Here is an 18682-nt window from a genome sequence, read left to right as displayed (position 1 = left end):
AGGGGGAAATGAGTGATGGCTGTGACAACAATTGTGTAATGGGATTATCAACACCTGACTCACCAACTAACTCACGGCACACAGGTCACTGAAAAGTCAGTGGGTGGGAACAACCAGAACTGGGTAAATGCTACCAAAAAACAGTTTAATAATTGGAATGCATATTCACAGACAATTCCCTTCAGCCGCGTTCATGCCTCTGTAGTGTAAAAAATCCATTTGAGAAACCTGCATTCTGCACATGGAAATTCTGTGGCCAGAAACAGGATTCTTATGAATAAGTTAGCCAATCCAGGGACACTTTGCCCCCAGTTTTAGTGACAAATTTGGGTCATTTTCAGTCTGGGCTGGAGTCAGACCTTCAAAACGTGCCCACTTTCAGAAATCGGATACCAGCCTACATGGATCCAGTAACAGGGCAAATCCGAAATGAAAGATGCCTCAGCATTGAGATTCAAAGTGGCAAACAGCAGCGTAACGTCTCTCCTTGAAATACACAAGCATGCTTGCCCGTGCAGCCAGTATCTGCTTTTCAATTCTCCTTGTGCTGCTGTGAGACACTGCTCCGTGATTCTTTTCCAGAGAACAAGGTGCTTGAAAATAACTTTCCCTTGAGGTATCTGCAGCTCTCTAGAATCTGAAGTTGACCTTGTGCCTTCCAGCACACTCCTTTCCTGTAATACATAGGCAGTGGTTTGGTGTCTATCAATTTGCACCAGCTCCCCATGGTAAACGGACGTCTAGTGCTTCTATTATGTTTCCATCTATACAGACCTGTTGTCAAGAATGGTGTTTCCTCACCACTTCTATCCTCTTCGTGTTTGTCATCCAAATCTTTTCGCTTTCTCACTGCAGATCACGTATCTTAAGTCTTGTCTACATGAACATTTATGTTGTGGCAAGCTGGGGTGTAAATCTACCCACTCTAGCCTGCCATGCACTAACTGTGTGGAACCTGCTGACTTGCGCTAACAATTTGTTAAGTGTGCTTTGATCTACCTTGCTAGGTTACTAGGGATTAAACACAATCTGATGGGTAAGAGTTACACTTCTACCTCGATATAACGCTATCCTCGGGAGTCAAAAAAATCTTACCACGTTATAGGTGAAACCGCGTTATATCGAACTTGCTTTGATCCACCAGAGCACCCAGCCCCGCCCCCCCGGAGCACTGCTTTACTGCGTTATATCCGAATTTGTGTTATATTGGGTGGCATTATATCGGGGTAGAGGTGTATTCTCCATTAATTCTCAAGCTTTTGTCACTGTCACCTGCAGACAAAAATATATCCTGGACAAGCTATAAACCATTCAAGTGACATTGCCTTGCTGGGTAAATCCTTCTTCCTATACACTGATTTTGTCACCGCCTGAAAGTATTTCTGTAACCATCTGCATGAGTGGTTTTTAAATATGCCAGAGTGTATCCCCAAGAACGGTAGGTGAATGCTCATTGTGTAAAGCCAATGTGGTCTTTTTGGATGGTCATCAACCACAATGTACTTCTAAGTCAGTTTCCCAATATTATAAGAGGCCAGGTGGTGGTTGCAGACTCCAGAACCATCATCTATCTCCTTTCCTTGCTTTTAATAATTATTAAGTAGAATTATTTATTGTGCATTTTTCTAGAGCTCCTGGGTCTTTTCTGTTTTGAACACCAGTCCCTTTTAGTCACAAGTTTTGCTGCTGCCTTTGGAACACTTACTACTGGAATTTCATCTTCTTCTCCGCAAGCCTTTACGACCATGTTTTACTCCAGTCCTGCTGGCATCACAAATACGTTGCTCCTTTCTTAAGTTAGTTTTCACGACTCCCTTAATAGTAAACTTGTGCACTTACATACGCAGTATGGTTGCAATTCATCCAAGTGTCTTAAAGCTCTTTTACGCTGACTTTATGCTGGGAGTCTACTACAGGCCACCTAATCAGGCGGAAGAGGTGGATGAGGCTTTTTTCAAACAACTAACAAAATCATCCAAAGCCCAAGATTTGGTGGTGATGGGGGACTTCAACTATCCAGATATATGTTGGGAAAATAACACCGCAGGGCACAGACTATCCAATAAGTTCCTGGACTGCATTGCAGACAACTTTTTATTTCAGAAAGTTGAAAAAGCTACTAGGGGGGAAGCTGTTCTAGACTTGATTTTAACAAATAGGGAGGAACTTGTTGAGAATTTGAAAGTAGAAGGAAGCTTGGGTGAAAGTGATCATGAAATCATAGAATTTGCAATTCTAAGGAAGGGTAGAAGGGAGTACAGCAGAATAGAGACAATGGATTTCAGGAAGGCGGATTTTGGTAAGCTCAGAGAGCTGATAGGCAAGGTCCCATGGGAATTAAGACTGAGGGGAAAAACAACTGAGGAAAGTTGGCAGTTTTTCAAAGTGACGCTATTAAGGGCCCAAAAACAAGTTATTCCGATGGTTAGGAAAGATAGAAAATGTGGCAAAAGACCACGTTGGCTTACCCTTGAGATCTTGCGTGACCTACAAAATAAAAAGGCATCATATAAAAAATGGAAACTAGGTCAGATCACGAAGGATGAATATAGGCAAATAACACAGGAATGCAGAGGCAAGATTAGAAAAGCAAAGGCACAAAATGAACTCAAACTAGCTATGGGAATAAAGGGAAACAAGAAGACTTTTTATCAATACATTAGAAGCAAGAGGAAGACTAAGGACAGGGTAGGCCCACTGCTCAGTGAGGAGGGGGTAACAGTAACGGGAGACTTGGAAATGGCAGAGATGCTTAATGACTTCTTTGTTTCGGTCTTCACTGAGAAGTCTGAAGGAATGTCTAGTATAGTGAATGCTTATGGGAAGGGGGTAGGTTTAGAAGAGAAAATAAGGAAAGAGCAAGTAAAAAATCACTTAGAAAAGTTAGATGCCTGCAAGTCACCAGGGCCTGATGAAATGCATCCTAGAATACTCAAGGAGTTAATGGAAGAGGTATCTGAGCCTCTAGCTATTATCTTTGGGAAATCATGGGAGACGGGGGAGATTCCAGAAGACTGGAAGGGGGCAAATATAGTGCCCATCTATAAAAAGGGAAATAAAAACAACCCAGGAAACTACAGACCAGTTAGTTTAACTTCTGTGCCAGGGAAGATAATGGAGCAGGTAATCAAAGAAATCATCTGCAAACACTTGGAAGGTGGTAAGGCGATAGGGAATAGCCAGCACGGATTTGTAAAGAACAAATCGTGTCAAACTAATCTGATAGCGTTCTTTGATAGGATAATGAGCCTTGTGGATAAGGGAGAAGCGGTGGATGTGATATACCTAGACTTTAGTAAGGCATTTGATACAGTCTCGCATGATATTCTTATAGATAAGCTAGGAAAGTACAATTTAGATGGGGCTACTATAAGGTGGGTGCATAACTGGCTGGATAACCGTACTCAGAGAGTAGTTGTTAATGGCTCCCAATCCTGCTGGAAAGGTATAACAAGTGGGGTTCAGCAGGGTTCTGTTTTGGGACCGGTTCTGTTCAATATCTTCATCAACGATTTAGATGTTGGCATAGAAAGTACGCTTATTAAGTTTGCGGACGATACCAAACTGGGAGGGATTGCAACTGCTTTGGAGGACAGGGTCAAAATTCAAAATGATCTGGACAAGTTGGAGAAATGGTCTGAGGTAAACAGGATGAAGTTCAATAAAGATAAATGCAAAGTGCTCCACTTAGGAAGGAACAATCAGTTTCACACATACAGAATGGGAAGAGACTGTCTAGGAAGGAGTATGGCAGAAAGAGATCTAGGGGTCATAGTGGACCACAAGCTTAATATGAGTCAACAGTGTGATACTGTTGCAAAAAAAGCAAACGTGATTCTGGGATGCATTAACAGGTGTGTTGTAAACAAGACACGAGAAGTCATTCTTCCGCTTTACTCTGCGCTGGTTAGGCCTCAACTGGAGTATTGTGTCCAGTTCTGGGCACCGCATTTCAAGAAAGATGTGGAGAAATTGGAGAGGGTCCAGAGAAGAGCAACAAGAATGATTAAAGGTCTTGAAAACATGACCTATGAAGGAAGGCTGAAGGAACTGGGTTTGTTTAGTTTGGAAAAGAGAAGACTGAGAGGGGACATGATAGCAGTTTTCAGGTATCTAAAAGGGTGTCATCAGGAGGAGGGAGAAAACTTGTTCACCTTAGCCTCCAATGATAGAACAAGAAGCAATGGGCTTAAACTGCAGCAAGGGAGATTTAGGTTGGACATTAGGAAAAAGTTCCTAACTGTCAGGGTAGTTAAACACTGGAATAGATTGCCTAGGGAAGTTGTGGAGTCTCCATCTCTGGAGATATTTAAGAGTAGGTTAGATAAATGTCTATCAGGGATGGTCTAGAAAGTATTTGGTCCTGCCATGAGGGCAGGGGACTGGACTCGATGACCTCTCGAGGTCCCTTCCAGTCCTAGAGTCTATGAGTCATATGAGTCTATGAGACTGCCTTCCCTGTGAGACACTGTAAGGAAATAAAAGTTTCCCCATCTGCAATGGGAGGATAAAAGAGGCACAGAAGTTGAGTGAGTGGCCCAAGGGCACACGATGAGTCTCTGACAGAGCCAGGAATAAAACCCAGATCTCCTGACTCCCAGTCCTCTACTTTAACCATTAGACTTTCGCAGTCTCTCTCTCAAGGCAGGGAAGAGAAAAGACTCACCTATAAGAAGTACAATGGGAAATCTTTAGTGAAGCTGCTGGACACACACAGGGACACTGTGGTGCTCTGGCTCTGCAGCTTTTAGACGGACTAAATATAACCTTGCCGCCTAGTGTCACCACTCAGAGTCTCTCTCAGCCCCGGTCTTGACAAGCCAGGCATGGAAATGATTACAATACAGCCTCCTTCCTCCCCTCCTTGAAGGCCTGGCTATGGATTCTGCCCATTAGACCTTCCTCTCTCTTCTCATCTCTGGCTACAATGCTACCATAGCAATATAAAGCTTTTTTAAAAAAAGCAGATAATTGATGCACATAGTCCTTGCAAATGCAGATCTCCATGAGTTTTGTTTGTTTGCTGGCAAAAATCAGAAGCTTAGAGCAGAAACCTACCAGGAGCCATTTCATCAAATCCTTCGTATATTACACACATGCATTCCAAGGCGATTTTGCTGTTTCATAAGTACATTTTGCGTTTCCTACAGCTGCATCCCATTGAAACACAGTCCTGATTTACAGACAGCATCGCCTGCTCTTGCAGTTCAACAGACCGAACGTGGCAAGAGACAAATGCATCAATCGTATGCAAATTGCCACATCACTTAAAATGTTTTCTTCCCTAAAATCTCCTGCCTCCTTTCCTCCCTCGCCTCTGTGGCTGGTATGATTTATCTGCTGTTTGTTGTTAATCTTGATAAATTTCCCTATACACATACCCTACACTACTTATAAACTGCAGCCCATCCATCCATGAAGGGATAAGAAATGAAGGAGCTGCTTAGCTTTTAGACCATGATTGGAAAGTTCATTAAAGGTCTGGGGTTAAGGTTATATATACACAGCTACACACATACAGAGTCACACGACCAAAATTAGTCATACCATGTAGGTAATTCTGGATCTATGCTGTTTAAAAACAGTTCCAGAGGATTGGAGGGTAGCAAATGTTATTATACCTATATTTTAAAAAGGCTCAGGGGGTAATCTGGGGAATTATAGACCAGGGAATATTATACCTGTACCTGGCAAACTGGTGGAATAGATCATTAAAAACAAAACAACAAAATACCAGGAAGATCATGATAGGATAGGATCTAATCAGAACAGTTTCTGCAAAGGAAAATCGTGACTCGCTAATCTCTTGGAATTCTTTTCACCTGTCAATAAAGTAATGGACAAAGGAGAATTAATTGACATCATTTATGCAGACTTTCAAAAGACCTTCCACAAGATTCTGCACAAGAGGCTACAAAAGAAGCTAAGTAGGCAAATTATTGTCTCAGATCAAAATCTGTCTAGGAGACACAAAACAAAGAGTAAGATTAAATGGTTAATTTTCATCAAGGCAAAGGATTAGCAGCGAGCACCTCAAGGTTCTATACAAGATTTCATATTGCTTAATGCATTTATTAAAGATATGGAAAGGAAGGCAAGTAGTGAGGTAGCAAAATATGCAAATTATACAAAGTTGTTTAGGTTAATCAGGACCAGGGAGGACTATAAGGAACTTCGGAGAGACCTCAATAAGCTAGGTAGATGGGCAACAATACAGCAAATGAAGTTCACGGTCAATAAATGAAAAGTAATTCATAGATTATAAAGCCAGAAGGGATCGCTGTGACCTCCTGTATAACCCAGGCCATAGGAATTCCCCAAATTAATTCCTGTTTGAACTACAGCAGATCTTTCAGAAAAACTTCCAGTCTTGATATGAACATTGCCAGTGATGGAGGATCCACCACAACTCTTGGTAAATTGTTCCACCGATTAATTACCCTCCCCGTTAAAATTTTACACCTTATTTTCCAGTCTGAATTTGTCTAGCTTCAGCTTCCAGCCATTGGATTGGGTTAGACCAGAGTTTTTCAATCCGTGGGTTGCAACATAGTACTGAGTCGTGGCATGTAAGGTGCTGGGTCGCCTTGCTCTGGTCAGCACTGCCGACCAGGACATGAAACGTCCTGTCGGTGATGCTGCCCGGGGAAGGCAGGCTAGTGCCTACCTGTTCTGACACCGCTCTGTGCCCCGGAAGCCGCCAGCAGCGATCTGGCTTCTAGGCAGGGGGGCCATGGGGCTCCATGTGTTGGCTCCTCCCCAAGCACCAGCTCCACACTCCTATTGGCTGGGAACTGGACAATGGGAACTGGGGGGGGGGGTGGATGTCTGTGGGCCAGAGTCGTGCACCTCTGCCTCGGAGCCAGACCTGCTGGTGGCCGCTGCTGGGGCACAGCATGGCCCACGGTGCACCTCAGCTGAGCCACTGAGCCACCAGAGGTAAGTCCGTGCCCGCGCCCCAATCCCCTGCCCCAGCCCTGAGCCCCCCCTACCCGAGCCCCTCCTGCTCCCCAAACTCTTCATCCCCAGCCCAGAGCCCTGACCCCCTCCCGCAACCCCAACTCCCTGCCCTGAGCCCCCCAACCCAGAGCCCCTCCTGCATCCCAAACCCCTCATCGCCAGCCCAGAGCCCTGACCCCTGCCTTAACCCTGAGCCCCCCAAACCCAGAGCCCCTCCTGCACTCCAAACCCCTCATCCTCAGTTCCATTAGGTTGTGGGCATCAACAATTTTCTTCAACTGGGTTCCCAGAAAAAAAGTTTGAAAACCACTGGGTTAGACCTTTGTCTGCTAGACTGAAGACCCCGTTATTAAATATTTGTTCCCTATGTAAGTAACTGTAATCAAGTCACCCCTGAGCTTTCTCTTTGTTAAGCTAAAGAGATTGAGCACTGTGTGTTTACCGCTAAAAGGCAGGATTTTTAATCCTTTAATCATTTTCATGGCTCTTCTCTGAATCCTCTCCAATTTACCCACATCCTTCTTGAATTGCAGGTGCCAGAACTGGACACAATATTCCAGTAGCAGCCTCACCAGTGCCAAACACAGAGGTAAAATGACCTCTCTTCTCTTACTTGAGGCTCCCTTATTTATGCTTCCCAGGATTCCAGATGCTTCAGAAGAAGGTATAAAAACCCAGCGGCAGCAAATATGGAACAAGCATTGGCACGACTGACCAAGGGTCGTGGTGGATTCTCCATGACAGGTAATTTTTACATCAAGACTGGAGATTTTTCTAAATGATCTGCTCTAAGAATTATTTTCAGGGAGTTCTACAGTCTGTGTTATGCAGAAGGTCAGACTAGATGATCACAGTGGTCCCTTCTGGCCTGGGACCCTAGGAAACTATGAAAATCTGCACTGGTACTTCAAGAGACAGGTTGCTGGGCTAGATAAACCTGGGGTCTGATCCAGCCTGGCAATGCCTAGATGTCCCTGTGACCATGGAAGTGGTCAGTTTGCCATAAGGGGGAAGTGGTAAAAGAAAACTGAGGATAACAAGAAAAAATGCAGGAGTGCCAGACCTTTTATCTTCCTGACCTTCACCCACCCTGAGAGGAGCTGGCTTCATTGTCTTCCGGTGTGTCGGGAGGCTAGCCCTTACGCCTCAGGAGGGAAGCAGAATCAGCCCCTCTCTCTCCTTCTAACCCGTGGACAGCAAAGAACTGAGTAGCATCCACTCCAACCTCAACTGCTCCAGGCTGATTGAGAAGGGTCCCAGGATCTGCGCCCTCTCCTGAAAAATGCTGCCTCTGCTAAGCAAGGAAAAACAGGCAACCAGAGCCTTACCCAAGGAGGCTGCTACTGCTCCAAGATAAGGGCCTGGAGCTTTGCACAAGAAAAACTAGAACAGGGTGAGCTAGCGATGCCTGTGTCCAGCAGAAGGAACTGACAAGGGCTGCTACTGAGGACAACAATGTGCATTTAAAACAGAGATCTTTAAGAGGCAGTGGGATACCGAGACCGCTGCTTATCATATCATCAGTATCTTCCCATTGTTATCTTGTGTTCCCCTTCGTCTGCCTGTCTGTCTGTCTCCACTTCCTTCTTCGCCTACACCTAGACTGCAAGCTGCTCAAGGCAGGGACTGTCTCTTTGTTGCATCTTTGAGGCCCCAGGCTCAAATGCATCACAAATAACACAGAACCCCTTTTCACAGTAAGGGAAAGCTATGTCATCTCAGCTCAGACAGAAGGGCCCAGGTCCCTGCTTCAAAGAGCACATCATGCACTGATGCTTGGTGCCCAGGATGAGATGTGGTTTTGTTAGCTGCTGTGCACCCACCGCTGAAAACTAGGTTCAAGGTGGCACCCAAAAACTGAGACTCTCCAAATTCTTCTTATTTCTATTGCAGTTATAGTTCCTAAAAATCCAAACCAGGGCTCAGGGTCCCATTGTGTTAGGCACTATACAAATAACAAGCATTGAGAACACTAAGGACACAAACAATACTGGAGGCCTCCAGGATGAAGGAATTATATCCCAAACTGCTGACAATAAGACTGTGTTATTCTTTATCTTACCTGTGCTGTGCAATCTCTTATTCCTTAATGGTGAAACTGCTCCCCTCCCACCAGTATGAATGTTTGGGAGTGCAGAAGAGATGAAATTCCTATAGACTTGGCGTTTGGCCTGGGTGTTGGGGCCACTACATGAATCATTTGGCCTTTCCCTACCCCACCCATCTCATGGCCTTCCATGCTGGCCAAACGGGCCAGTTGAAAGACCCTTCTTTTGTCCACAGAGGATGGTTGACTGCCCCAGTCTGGCTGCTTTGCCCACAGTCACAAAGCTTAGGTGAGGCAGAGGGCTTACGCTGGCCCTCTGCATCAGGGATACATTTTACCCTATTAGAAGCTAACACTGATCATTTGGCTACATGTCTTCATCAAACAGGAAAAAGCTCAACATCATCAGACATGTTACCTGAGATATTTCTGATCCATATGCTGTAAGCAAATATATTACTTGGCTACGGCTTGAAGAATGCAGCACAGTCGCCTTCCTGAGGATTTGGGATCTCTTTATTCCTGGCCATAGACAGCATCTGATAGAAAACGTTTTCTTGTTATGCTCCACGCTGGAGAAATTTCTGCTCATTCTCTGAGACATCTTGAAAGCTGCAGCATTCACTCCCTCTCAGAGGAGAGAGAAATGACAGTTATTTGATGGAAATAATAGCTGGTAAAAAGAAGAAAGTGAAAGGGGAGGGTTGGGGGGGAGGGTAAACAAGAAAAATCCTTTGACTTGGCACACAAAGTAATTTTGGATGCAGAAAGCTGCAGCGGAATCAGCAGGTTAAAAGGAGGAATGCAACATTCTGCTGTGAAAACAGGGAGCGCTGACTGCATTGACACAAAGAGGGGACCTAAGAATTATATCTCCCTCCCCCCAAAAAAATTAAATGATCGAAAGTGTATTTTTCTGTGCTCTGAACTATGTATTTTCTTAAACTCCCCAAGGAGGAAAACAAAAGTGCCTCAAGCAGAAAGGTAAAACTAATGAAAGCTAGTAAACTTTTTGTATTTCAGAGGCCTCTTGTGCTCAGAGCTTACCAGAATTTGGAAATCATATTTGTAATTTCTTTGTGTGTTGCCTTGCAGTTAAAAGGTTTTGTGAAATTCTACTGGCTCAATGATATGTAGCTTTTAATCCTTAATCTCAGTGTTTATAAAAGGTGGTAAGTATTACTGTCCCTGTTTGACAGATGGGAAAACTGAAGCTCAGAGAGGTGAATTAATATTTATTATTTGTATTACTGGAGCACTTAAGAGCATTAGTCTAGTGACTTGCCCTACTCCTGACTCTTAGTCTAATGTCCCACTCGTTGGACCATGCTGTCTCCAATACTTACAGGACACAAGGTAGGAGGTGAAGATCAAAAGGACGGATTTGGGCACCTTTATAAAATCCATTCAGATCTAATATTAAGATAGTCACTTACCAGAGCCCGGGATGTTAGCATGGAAAGAGAGCCGGGAGAAGGCTAATGTGCATGTCCAGAGGTGTGGACAGTTGCTTCTGACATCTTGCTATTGACATAGAGTATTTCCCTCTACACCTGAGCTCCACCCTCATACTACCATTGTAGAAGCTGGCATGCCTTTAATGTAGGTTTTTAGGTAAAGACGGGCCCAAAGTCATCCCTAGTGCAACTGCATTGACTTTCAGTTAGCCACCTGGTGAGTATCTGCTGGGAATTTGCCTTTGTGTTTGATATGACTCTGGGCTCGTTGCAGGATGCTGTGTTTTGAAATGAAGCTTGGTTGCTGTCTGGACTAGGCTGAGTTAGCGCTGGTTTTCTAGCAGGGCTCTTCGAAGTGTGAGCAGCATCGTTTTTGATTGGATAAGCCAGTGATTAGAAGTGGCTGAGTGAGAGGGGTTGATTTGTCCTTTCCAGCTGTGTATGGGGCCCAGGCTTTCAAAAGCATGCAAGGCTCTCAGTGGCTGGTTAGACGTGTGGCTGGTGAGATGAAGGCAGCTGGGAGACTAAGGGAATTAGCAACTGAGTTCCTCAGCAGAGGAAGTCAGGAAGGTTGGGTTGGGTGTTGTGCAGGGAGAGGGGAGGGATTGTGTTTTTTCTTCTCCTTAACTTGCAGGTGTTGTTAAGTGTCGAAGATTGGAATGCTGGTGTCTTGGTAACACCATTCAGGCTGCTCGGTGCTTCTTTTCCTTGGAGCTCCAGTGTTATCAGTACTAACAGCAGATAATGCAGCTTGCTAATTCAGCAGACCTCGATGTTAGTGACAAAGACCACAGGCACGGTTCAGAGACAAAGGCGCTTGGCCGAGTTTACTGCCCTCAAGGCACCAGTACTATCATCCCATAGGAGCTACAGGTACACTAACACGAGTGGCAAGGAATGGCTCAGTCAGGAGCAGGAATTTCTGCTGTCCCCTCGGCCGCACAGAAGATTAAGGCGAGGTACTCCGTTATTTATTGACTGAGACAAACTACTGGAACAAACAACTTACGTACCACCTTACGTGTTTCATGACGTTTGCTACCATCCCTTGTTCCTGATATCTCTGACACAACATCTCTATTCATTGTTCTGTCAAACCATCTTATCGTGTACTAGACTGGGGTGTATCTCTACTAGCCTTCTGAAATGTATTTACATAAATATCTCGTTGTTTGTTATTTTGCCAAGGTCAGGTCCACTCTGGTTCAGGGCCTTTGGTTCAGGCCTCAAATCTTGCACCAGGCCCCGTGTTCCAGGCTCCTTCTCTCTCTACTACAGGAGATGCTTGAAAAGGAAGAACTCACAGTGGAAGGAAAATGGCATGTCACGAGCACTACTGCTAATTCTTCCTCTGTCTGCACCTCTGGGGTCCCCCTGCCAAATAGGTATCCTGACTCTGGACCTGGTCTTGACTTGGTGGGATTGCTGCCTGCATGTCCCTGCTGATGAAAGCCAGGCAGGGGGAACCACTCAATGTGAGAGGTGCCTGTTGGTGGAGTCCCTCAGAAAGCAGGCAGAACTGCAGGAGATGGCTCGTCTGCATAGCCTCCAGGAGCGCAAGGACTTAATCAATAGGACGTGGAAAAGTCTGGGCTGGGGGATGCTAACTGACTACAGCAGCATTGCTGCTTTATGGGGAGGAGACTGGCTGCAGCCCACCTTGAGCAGAAGACAGTGCTCCACCTCTCACCCAGGACTCCCCCCCACCCCAGTCCAACATGGTGAAGAACTGGTGTGCTGTAGTGGCAGAAGATGAGCTGGGTTCCTTTCTTTCATGTGCATTATAAAAATAATAAAGATTCTACAGGCCAAATGAAGCTCTCAGTGGTACCTGGGCAACCACAATGTCATGAAAGTATGATTTCAGCAAGTGTTTGGCAACTGGGATTGGACTAGATTCTATTCTCTCTTGTGTATCAAGAGAACTGTATGTTCTGTTCCAACCCCTTTTAGCTGTGTTGGCTCAGCAGGACTAGCAGGGGTAAAAACCAATAAAATTTACCTTAGTGACTCAAGTGAACAGATATAACTGTGAATATGCACAGGGAGCAGGTTTGATGGACGAAGGAGGAGCCTTTTGTCCATAGAATGTACTTCTGTGATGAAAGGTGTTTAAGAATTCACTTGGCCTGAGAAAACCATCTGAATGAAGATATTTTCCAATACCTGCCTAATCTTTTATTTTCATAACTGCAAATAGTATTTCAAAACTGTAACAACCACAAAACCCATCAGAATTTGCCGCACAGAAAAATATAACCACTCAAACATACAGGATTAACCCAGAACATGCTCAAAAGCTAATTTTAACATCCAGCATTTCAGGTTCTGAGAACTCTAGCTTCTGTTAGGCTGTACAATCTTTCAGCCTAATGTTTTCCTCTACACTTTTGATTCGTTTTGCTTCATATTTAATGTAGTTGCTCTTTGTTTTTGTTGTTGTTGCATGAAAGAACTAGAGAAGCCAAGGTAGTTTTCTTTAGCATGAGGCAAACTAGGCCGCTGAAGCTTTCAGGTTTGATAACAAAAAGCCCAAAATCACTCAAACTGCCTACAACTTTAACATGCTCTTCCCAAGGCTGGCTGGCAGGCATGCTTCATGGGACCACTCTGCCTACTAAACAGTGCTCTAAAATGCTGTGTACATATTCCACACAATCTATAAAGCCCACCATGCTCTTCTGCAGCAGACAATGCCATACTTGCTTGTGGTCATCCTTCCAATGAAGGCACTTTAACTTTTCTTGGTGATTTGTTCATCAAAGAATTTGGGATGGGATCTGGGGGCATAGGGGTTGCTTTTCATGGCATGTGTTCCCACCAGTATGGATATACATCATTCCAGTGTCTGTCTGCACTGTGCTGCAGTCCAAGTGAGAGAAATGGGAGCAGAATGAAGATTGGAGGGAAGGGGTATAGAGGCCAAGACCTCAGTGAAAAAATGAGTTTTCTTCCAGAATAAACTAACAGGTATGAATAACTGCTTATTTTAGCTGAAGAAGATCAGCCGCTTAGTACATCTGCAGTTATGCTAGTTAGGTTAACATGCTTATAACAAAATATACAAAAGCTAGCAATCTTCGTGCTTCAGGATTATGACCAGCTGACATCAGAAGAGAATTTCTCCCCTCCCATACATTATTTGTGCAGCAGCAGTACTTAGGAGTACCAGTCATAGACCAAAACTCCATTGTGCTAGGCACTGTACAAATACAGAACAAAAAAACTGTCACCTTTTGGGACAAGAACAATCTTAAGTAGAAACTCCAGGCACTTACAGAAAACGCTGGTAATCTCCCCATCTCTATAAGTTTTATACCACTTCATCCCATACCAAAGGTGTATGTTCTTACAAAAGTCACTGCAGTGAACGTACTATTTCCATTGACCTGTTTGGAACAGTAATGGGATCTCCAGCACCAAGAGAAAAGTGGTAAAATTTAGTATTCTGCTTCATGGTCAGGAAGATTTCAACACTCAGAGACAGAAAAAAGTTAGTTCTTCCCCATATTAATAGCAGAAGAGCTTTGCAGTACTATTACTCTATGATATGTCTTCTATGGAGGGACTAAGAATTATCGAGACCATCCCTGACAGGTGTTTGTCCAACCTGCTCTTAAAAATTTCCAGTGACGAAGATTCCACAGCCTCCCTAGGCAATTTATTCCAGTGCTTAACCACCCTGACAGTTACTAAGTTTTTCCTAATGTCCAACCTAAACCGTCCTTGCTGCAATTTCAGCCCATTGCTTCTTGTCCTATCCTCAGAGGTTAAAATGAATAATTTTTCTTCCTCCTTATAACAACCTTTTATGTACAGTAGAACCTCAGAGTTGCGAATACCAGAGTTACAAACTGACCAGTTAACCACACACCTCATTTGGAACCAGAAGTACACAATCCGGCAGCAGCAGAGACAAAAACGTACAGCACTCTGTAAAATGTAAACTACTAAAAAAATAAAGGGAAAGTTTAAAAATAAAGATTTGACAAGGTAAGGAAACTACTTCTGTGCTTGTTTCATTTAAATTAAGATGGCTAAAAGCAGCATTTTTCTTATACATACTAAAGTTTCAAAGTTGTATTAAGTCAATGTTCAGTTATAAACATTTGAAAGAACCATAACGTTCAGATCAAAGTTATGAATATTTCAGAGTTATGAAAAACCTCCACTCCTGAGGTGTTCATAACTCTGGGGTTCTACTGTACTTGAAAACTGTTATCAGGTTCCCCCTCACTCTTGTCTTCTCCAGACTAAACAACCAAATTCTTTCAATCTTCCCTCATAGGACGTTTTCTAGACCTTTAATAATTTTTATTGCTCTTGTCTGGACGTTCTCCAATTTGTCCACATCTTTCCTGTAATGTGGCACCCAGAACTGGACACAATACTCCAGCTGAGGCCTAAATCAGTGCAGAGCAGAGTGGAAGAATGACTTCTCGTGCTTTGCTTACAACACTCCTCCTAATATATCCCAAAACGATGTTTGCTTTTTTTGCAACAGTGTTATACTGTTCACTTATATTTAGCTTGTGATCCACTATGACCACCAGATCCTTTTCTGCAGTACTCCTTCCTTGGCAGCCATTTCCCATTCTGTATGTGTGCAACTGATTGTTCCTTCCTAAGAGGAATATTTTGCATTTGCCCTTATTGAATTTCATCCTATTTACAACAGACCATTTCAAACTTCAATCTTGAACTATTATGATTGTAATGATGGGAGGGATAGAATGAACGAAGGAGTCTCAGGTACTTCTTAGGAGTCCATTTTGTTTCATTTAATGCCTTCCTTAAATCCTTTAAATCCTTGTTCACCTTCTTCAGATCTAGCAACTCTGAGTATAAATGTACTGTGTAAGCAGCAGGATATCTTGCGGGATACCACCATATTGACTTATGTATGTTCACTGTTTGTTTTTAATCCTGGCTCACAGAATTACTTCTAAATCCCCCTGTGGGCCTGGCCAAGACCTTTAAATATCTCTGTAAAACAGGGATACCTAAGTCATGGGGGTGTTGTGGGTATTTATGTTTGCAAAACACAGACAACAGAATCACACTTGACATTTATACAGGGCTTTTCATGATCAGAGCTAGCTTTGTTTACAATGAAAACTGTATAAGAAACCACCTTTATTGGACAACTTCCAGTCTTAAGGGGCCATCCCAACATTCATTTTTATCTCTTCCAAAAAGGCAGGAAACAGTCTATCATGAACTGATTTTAGCCTATATGGCTCCAAAGACTGCCAAATGGGTTGAAAAAAAAAAAAAGCCCTTGAAATATTGTATTAACCAATTTTTTTAAATAAGAAAATGAAAAACCGGCCAGTGGACAACATGCAAATTTGACATCAAAAGACACTCAAGAGAATGGATTTGTAGCCAGCTCTATATTATTTAACATTATGAAAAAATATTCTGGGGGACACTAAGGCTCTGGTGATTTGACCAACAGTCTGTTTGCTGCCAATCAGCCCCAGGGGAGCCAACTCCAAAGATGTTCACTGAACTCATTCTGAACTCAGTGTGGGTGGCCATCTTCCACGTGTGACCCAAACGTGGGGCAATGAGACTATTCCTGCGTGGCCAGGAAGGGAGGGGAGACATTTGCGTTACCTGAACCTGGAATCACTCTACAAGAAGGGCAGACATTCCAAACCAAATCTCATTTTAAGCACAGCCCAGGTCTTACAGATTACCGTCGTCTCAGCCCCCTTCCATATAGTGTGCTTATGTTAACAATAACGAGATGACCCAGTTTTAACGAGGAATAAGGCGTTAACAAACTAATCCCAGAAAAAATGTTAGCAGTATAAAGCTGTGTCTCATCTAGACGCGATATATCGATCCCCAAACGCGCTTATATCGACTGGAACTCCACCAACCCGAACGGAGTTGTGGAGTCGACATGGGGAGTTGCGGACATCGATCCCGCGCCGTGAGGACGGTAAGTAATTCGATCTTAGATACTTCGACTTCAGCTACGTTATTCACTTAGCTGAAGTTGCGTATCTGAGATCGATTTTCCCCCGTAGTGTAGACCAGCCCTAAGTCTATCATAGGACTTCATGACCAATAACTGGTTCCAAGCGGAATTCAGGTATCTTCTCAATCCTAACCGAACCACTTACTTCCCTCTGGTTGCATGTGGCAAGCACTGTGTGTATCAATATGTCTTTTGAAGAACCATAATCATCTGTGCTGAGTACTTTTTAATTTTTTTAACTTTAAAAGATTCCTCTGCAGCTTGTCAGCAATTAGCTGCAATGAACAAGAGGGGAACAACTGACTCATTCATTGTGTTAACATTGAGATAGCTAAAATAAACGCAGCAGTTAAAGTCTGTGGAGGACCTGAAGATGCATCAAGCAGAGAATGAAGCCATCAAGTACATTAGAACAAGAGAGAACATAACAGATCAGTGGTGATGGTACCCACTGAAAAGGGAAGAGACTGCAGAGTAAAATGAAAGATGACTTTTAAACAACGCTGTTACTGTTTCATGCTGGAGAGGATCCAAACAAGAAAAACAAGAGAACAATCACCGATTTGGATATACTGTGACAAATCAACATGATGGAAATGTTTTGCTGTGTACTGTAGATTCAGTTTTATATTTTGAGTGAATACATTATGAATCCGTGGACTGGACATTTTTTAAGTTACTCTTTTTAGCCCAAAATACCTACTTGTTTTCCCTTTCCTGATTTGAGAGAGACCATGAAAAGTAATGTCTTTCTTCCTTTAGAATAAGGAAACTACTGATTTACTCTTACTAAAAGTTCCTCTATATTATCTTGAGATCTCACACCAACCTCCATACTTCATTCTCTCCAAACAATACACTAATGATGTAAGACACTAACACTCGCTCTCACTAAAATTAGTGGTGTTTAGCTGGAATCTGAAATATAGCAACATTACAATATTGAGTGTGAAACAACTTCTTTTTAGAAAAAAGATTTACTACAGAAAATGTACAGAAGATTGAAATAATCTATAATTAAGTCTTGTACTAACTGCAGATGATTCAGCTCTGAGGTTTATACCAAACAGAAGTGCCTTTGAAACTGCTGTTCTCTCTCAAGCAACTTCTACTGATAGAAGAATGGATGATCTATCTTCTTTTCAATGGCTATTTTATGCCCCCTGCAACAGAGTTCTTCAGCCACTTACATCATGTCCAGCTGCAAAAGAAAATGATAAATTTGGAATAAGAGGCACTGCCTTCAAGTTATTGCTCTCACAGGTTCAGTAGGGATGGCAATCTGAAAACGAAGTATGTACGTCCTAACGAACTTGGATACACACTTTATGACAAAATATGAAAGATCTGTAGAATACTTGTACTCTATACGTCTTCATGACTGAGCAGAGAATCAGCCAAAATTGTATTACCCCAAAGTCACAAACGTAATTTATAGATTTTTTAAGCTACCCTACACAGCACAAATGAAGAAAGCTTCCAGCCATGAAAGTTCTAAGACTGGATGGACTATTGGCTGAAGCCTTGCAGATATGTTTCATTTGTAATGACTCAGAATGAAAAAGAAAATAAAAAGAGGCTAATAATACATAATAAACCAATTAAATGCTTGAATTTTTACAAGCCTGTCTGTACTAGGTTAATTGAGCAGATTAAAATATGTTTTTCTTAATGGTTTTTATTTTTCAACCCACACAAACAGCTGATCTGCAGCTCAGGCTTTCTGAAGCGTTGTTAGCAAATTGTTATAATTTAACGTATCAAAAGAGTAGCCTGATTGGCACTTACAAAAAAAAAAACCACTGGAAAGTTGAGAATGAATCTATGTAAACAGTGCAAAAGTGTAACAACACAGCCCAGTGCCTGCCATTATGAAACTACGTATCTGGTTACATTTACAATAGCAACTAAGTATTTCATGGGGCTTCCTTTGTGCCTTAATTCTTTAGGTGCTTTCTAGAGCATAAGTCCATGGCAAGTCCTCGCCCCTGTTGCTTTTAAAAGCTTCTCCCTTTCACTGAAACAATCCATCTACTTTAACCATAAAGTCATATCATGTCTTCACGATACTTACTAAATCATCCACATCACCATCTTCACCAGCCACTGATGGAGCTTCAGCTGGTTTTTCTTTGGGGGCCAAGAACTGTGGGAGGGAAAAAAATCATTTGCGTTCTGGAGACAAAAGTCAGCTACTTTCCATTAAATGAATGGAAAGTGTTTTGA

At 42.9% G+C, this 18682-nt stretch overlaps 1 protein-coding gene across 1 annotated transcript in view; it reads right to left on the bottom strand.

Moving 5' to 3' along the window:
* Window positions 1–16943: 16943 nt before the first annotated feature.
* Window positions 16944–18682, bottom strand: part of XRCC5 (X-ray repair cross complementing 5) — an 88177-nt gene continuing 86438 nt past the window's right edge. The window contains exons 20-21 of the mRNA XM_050917051.1: window positions 18531–18602; window positions 16944–17657 (exon numbers count right to left, since the gene is read on the bottom strand). Of these exons, the coding sequence (XP_050773008.1) occupies window positions 17643–17657; window positions 18531–18602 (87 nt within the window). The 3' untranslated portion in view covers window positions 16944–17642. The remainder of the gene's footprint in view (window positions 17658–18530; window positions 18603–18682) is intronic.

Source organism: Gopherus flavomarginatus, chromosome 10 (assembly GCF_025201925.1).
Source record: "Gopherus flavomarginatus isolate rGopFla2 chromosome 10, rGopFla2.mat.asm, whole genome shotgun sequence".
In the NCBI taxonomy this organism is placed as follows: Eukaryota; Metazoa; Chordata; order Testudines; family Testudinidae; genus Gopherus; species Gopherus flavomarginatus.
The sequence above is the reverse complement of the archived record's forward strand: the minus strand, read 5'-3'. Positions and strand labels throughout refer to the sequence as shown.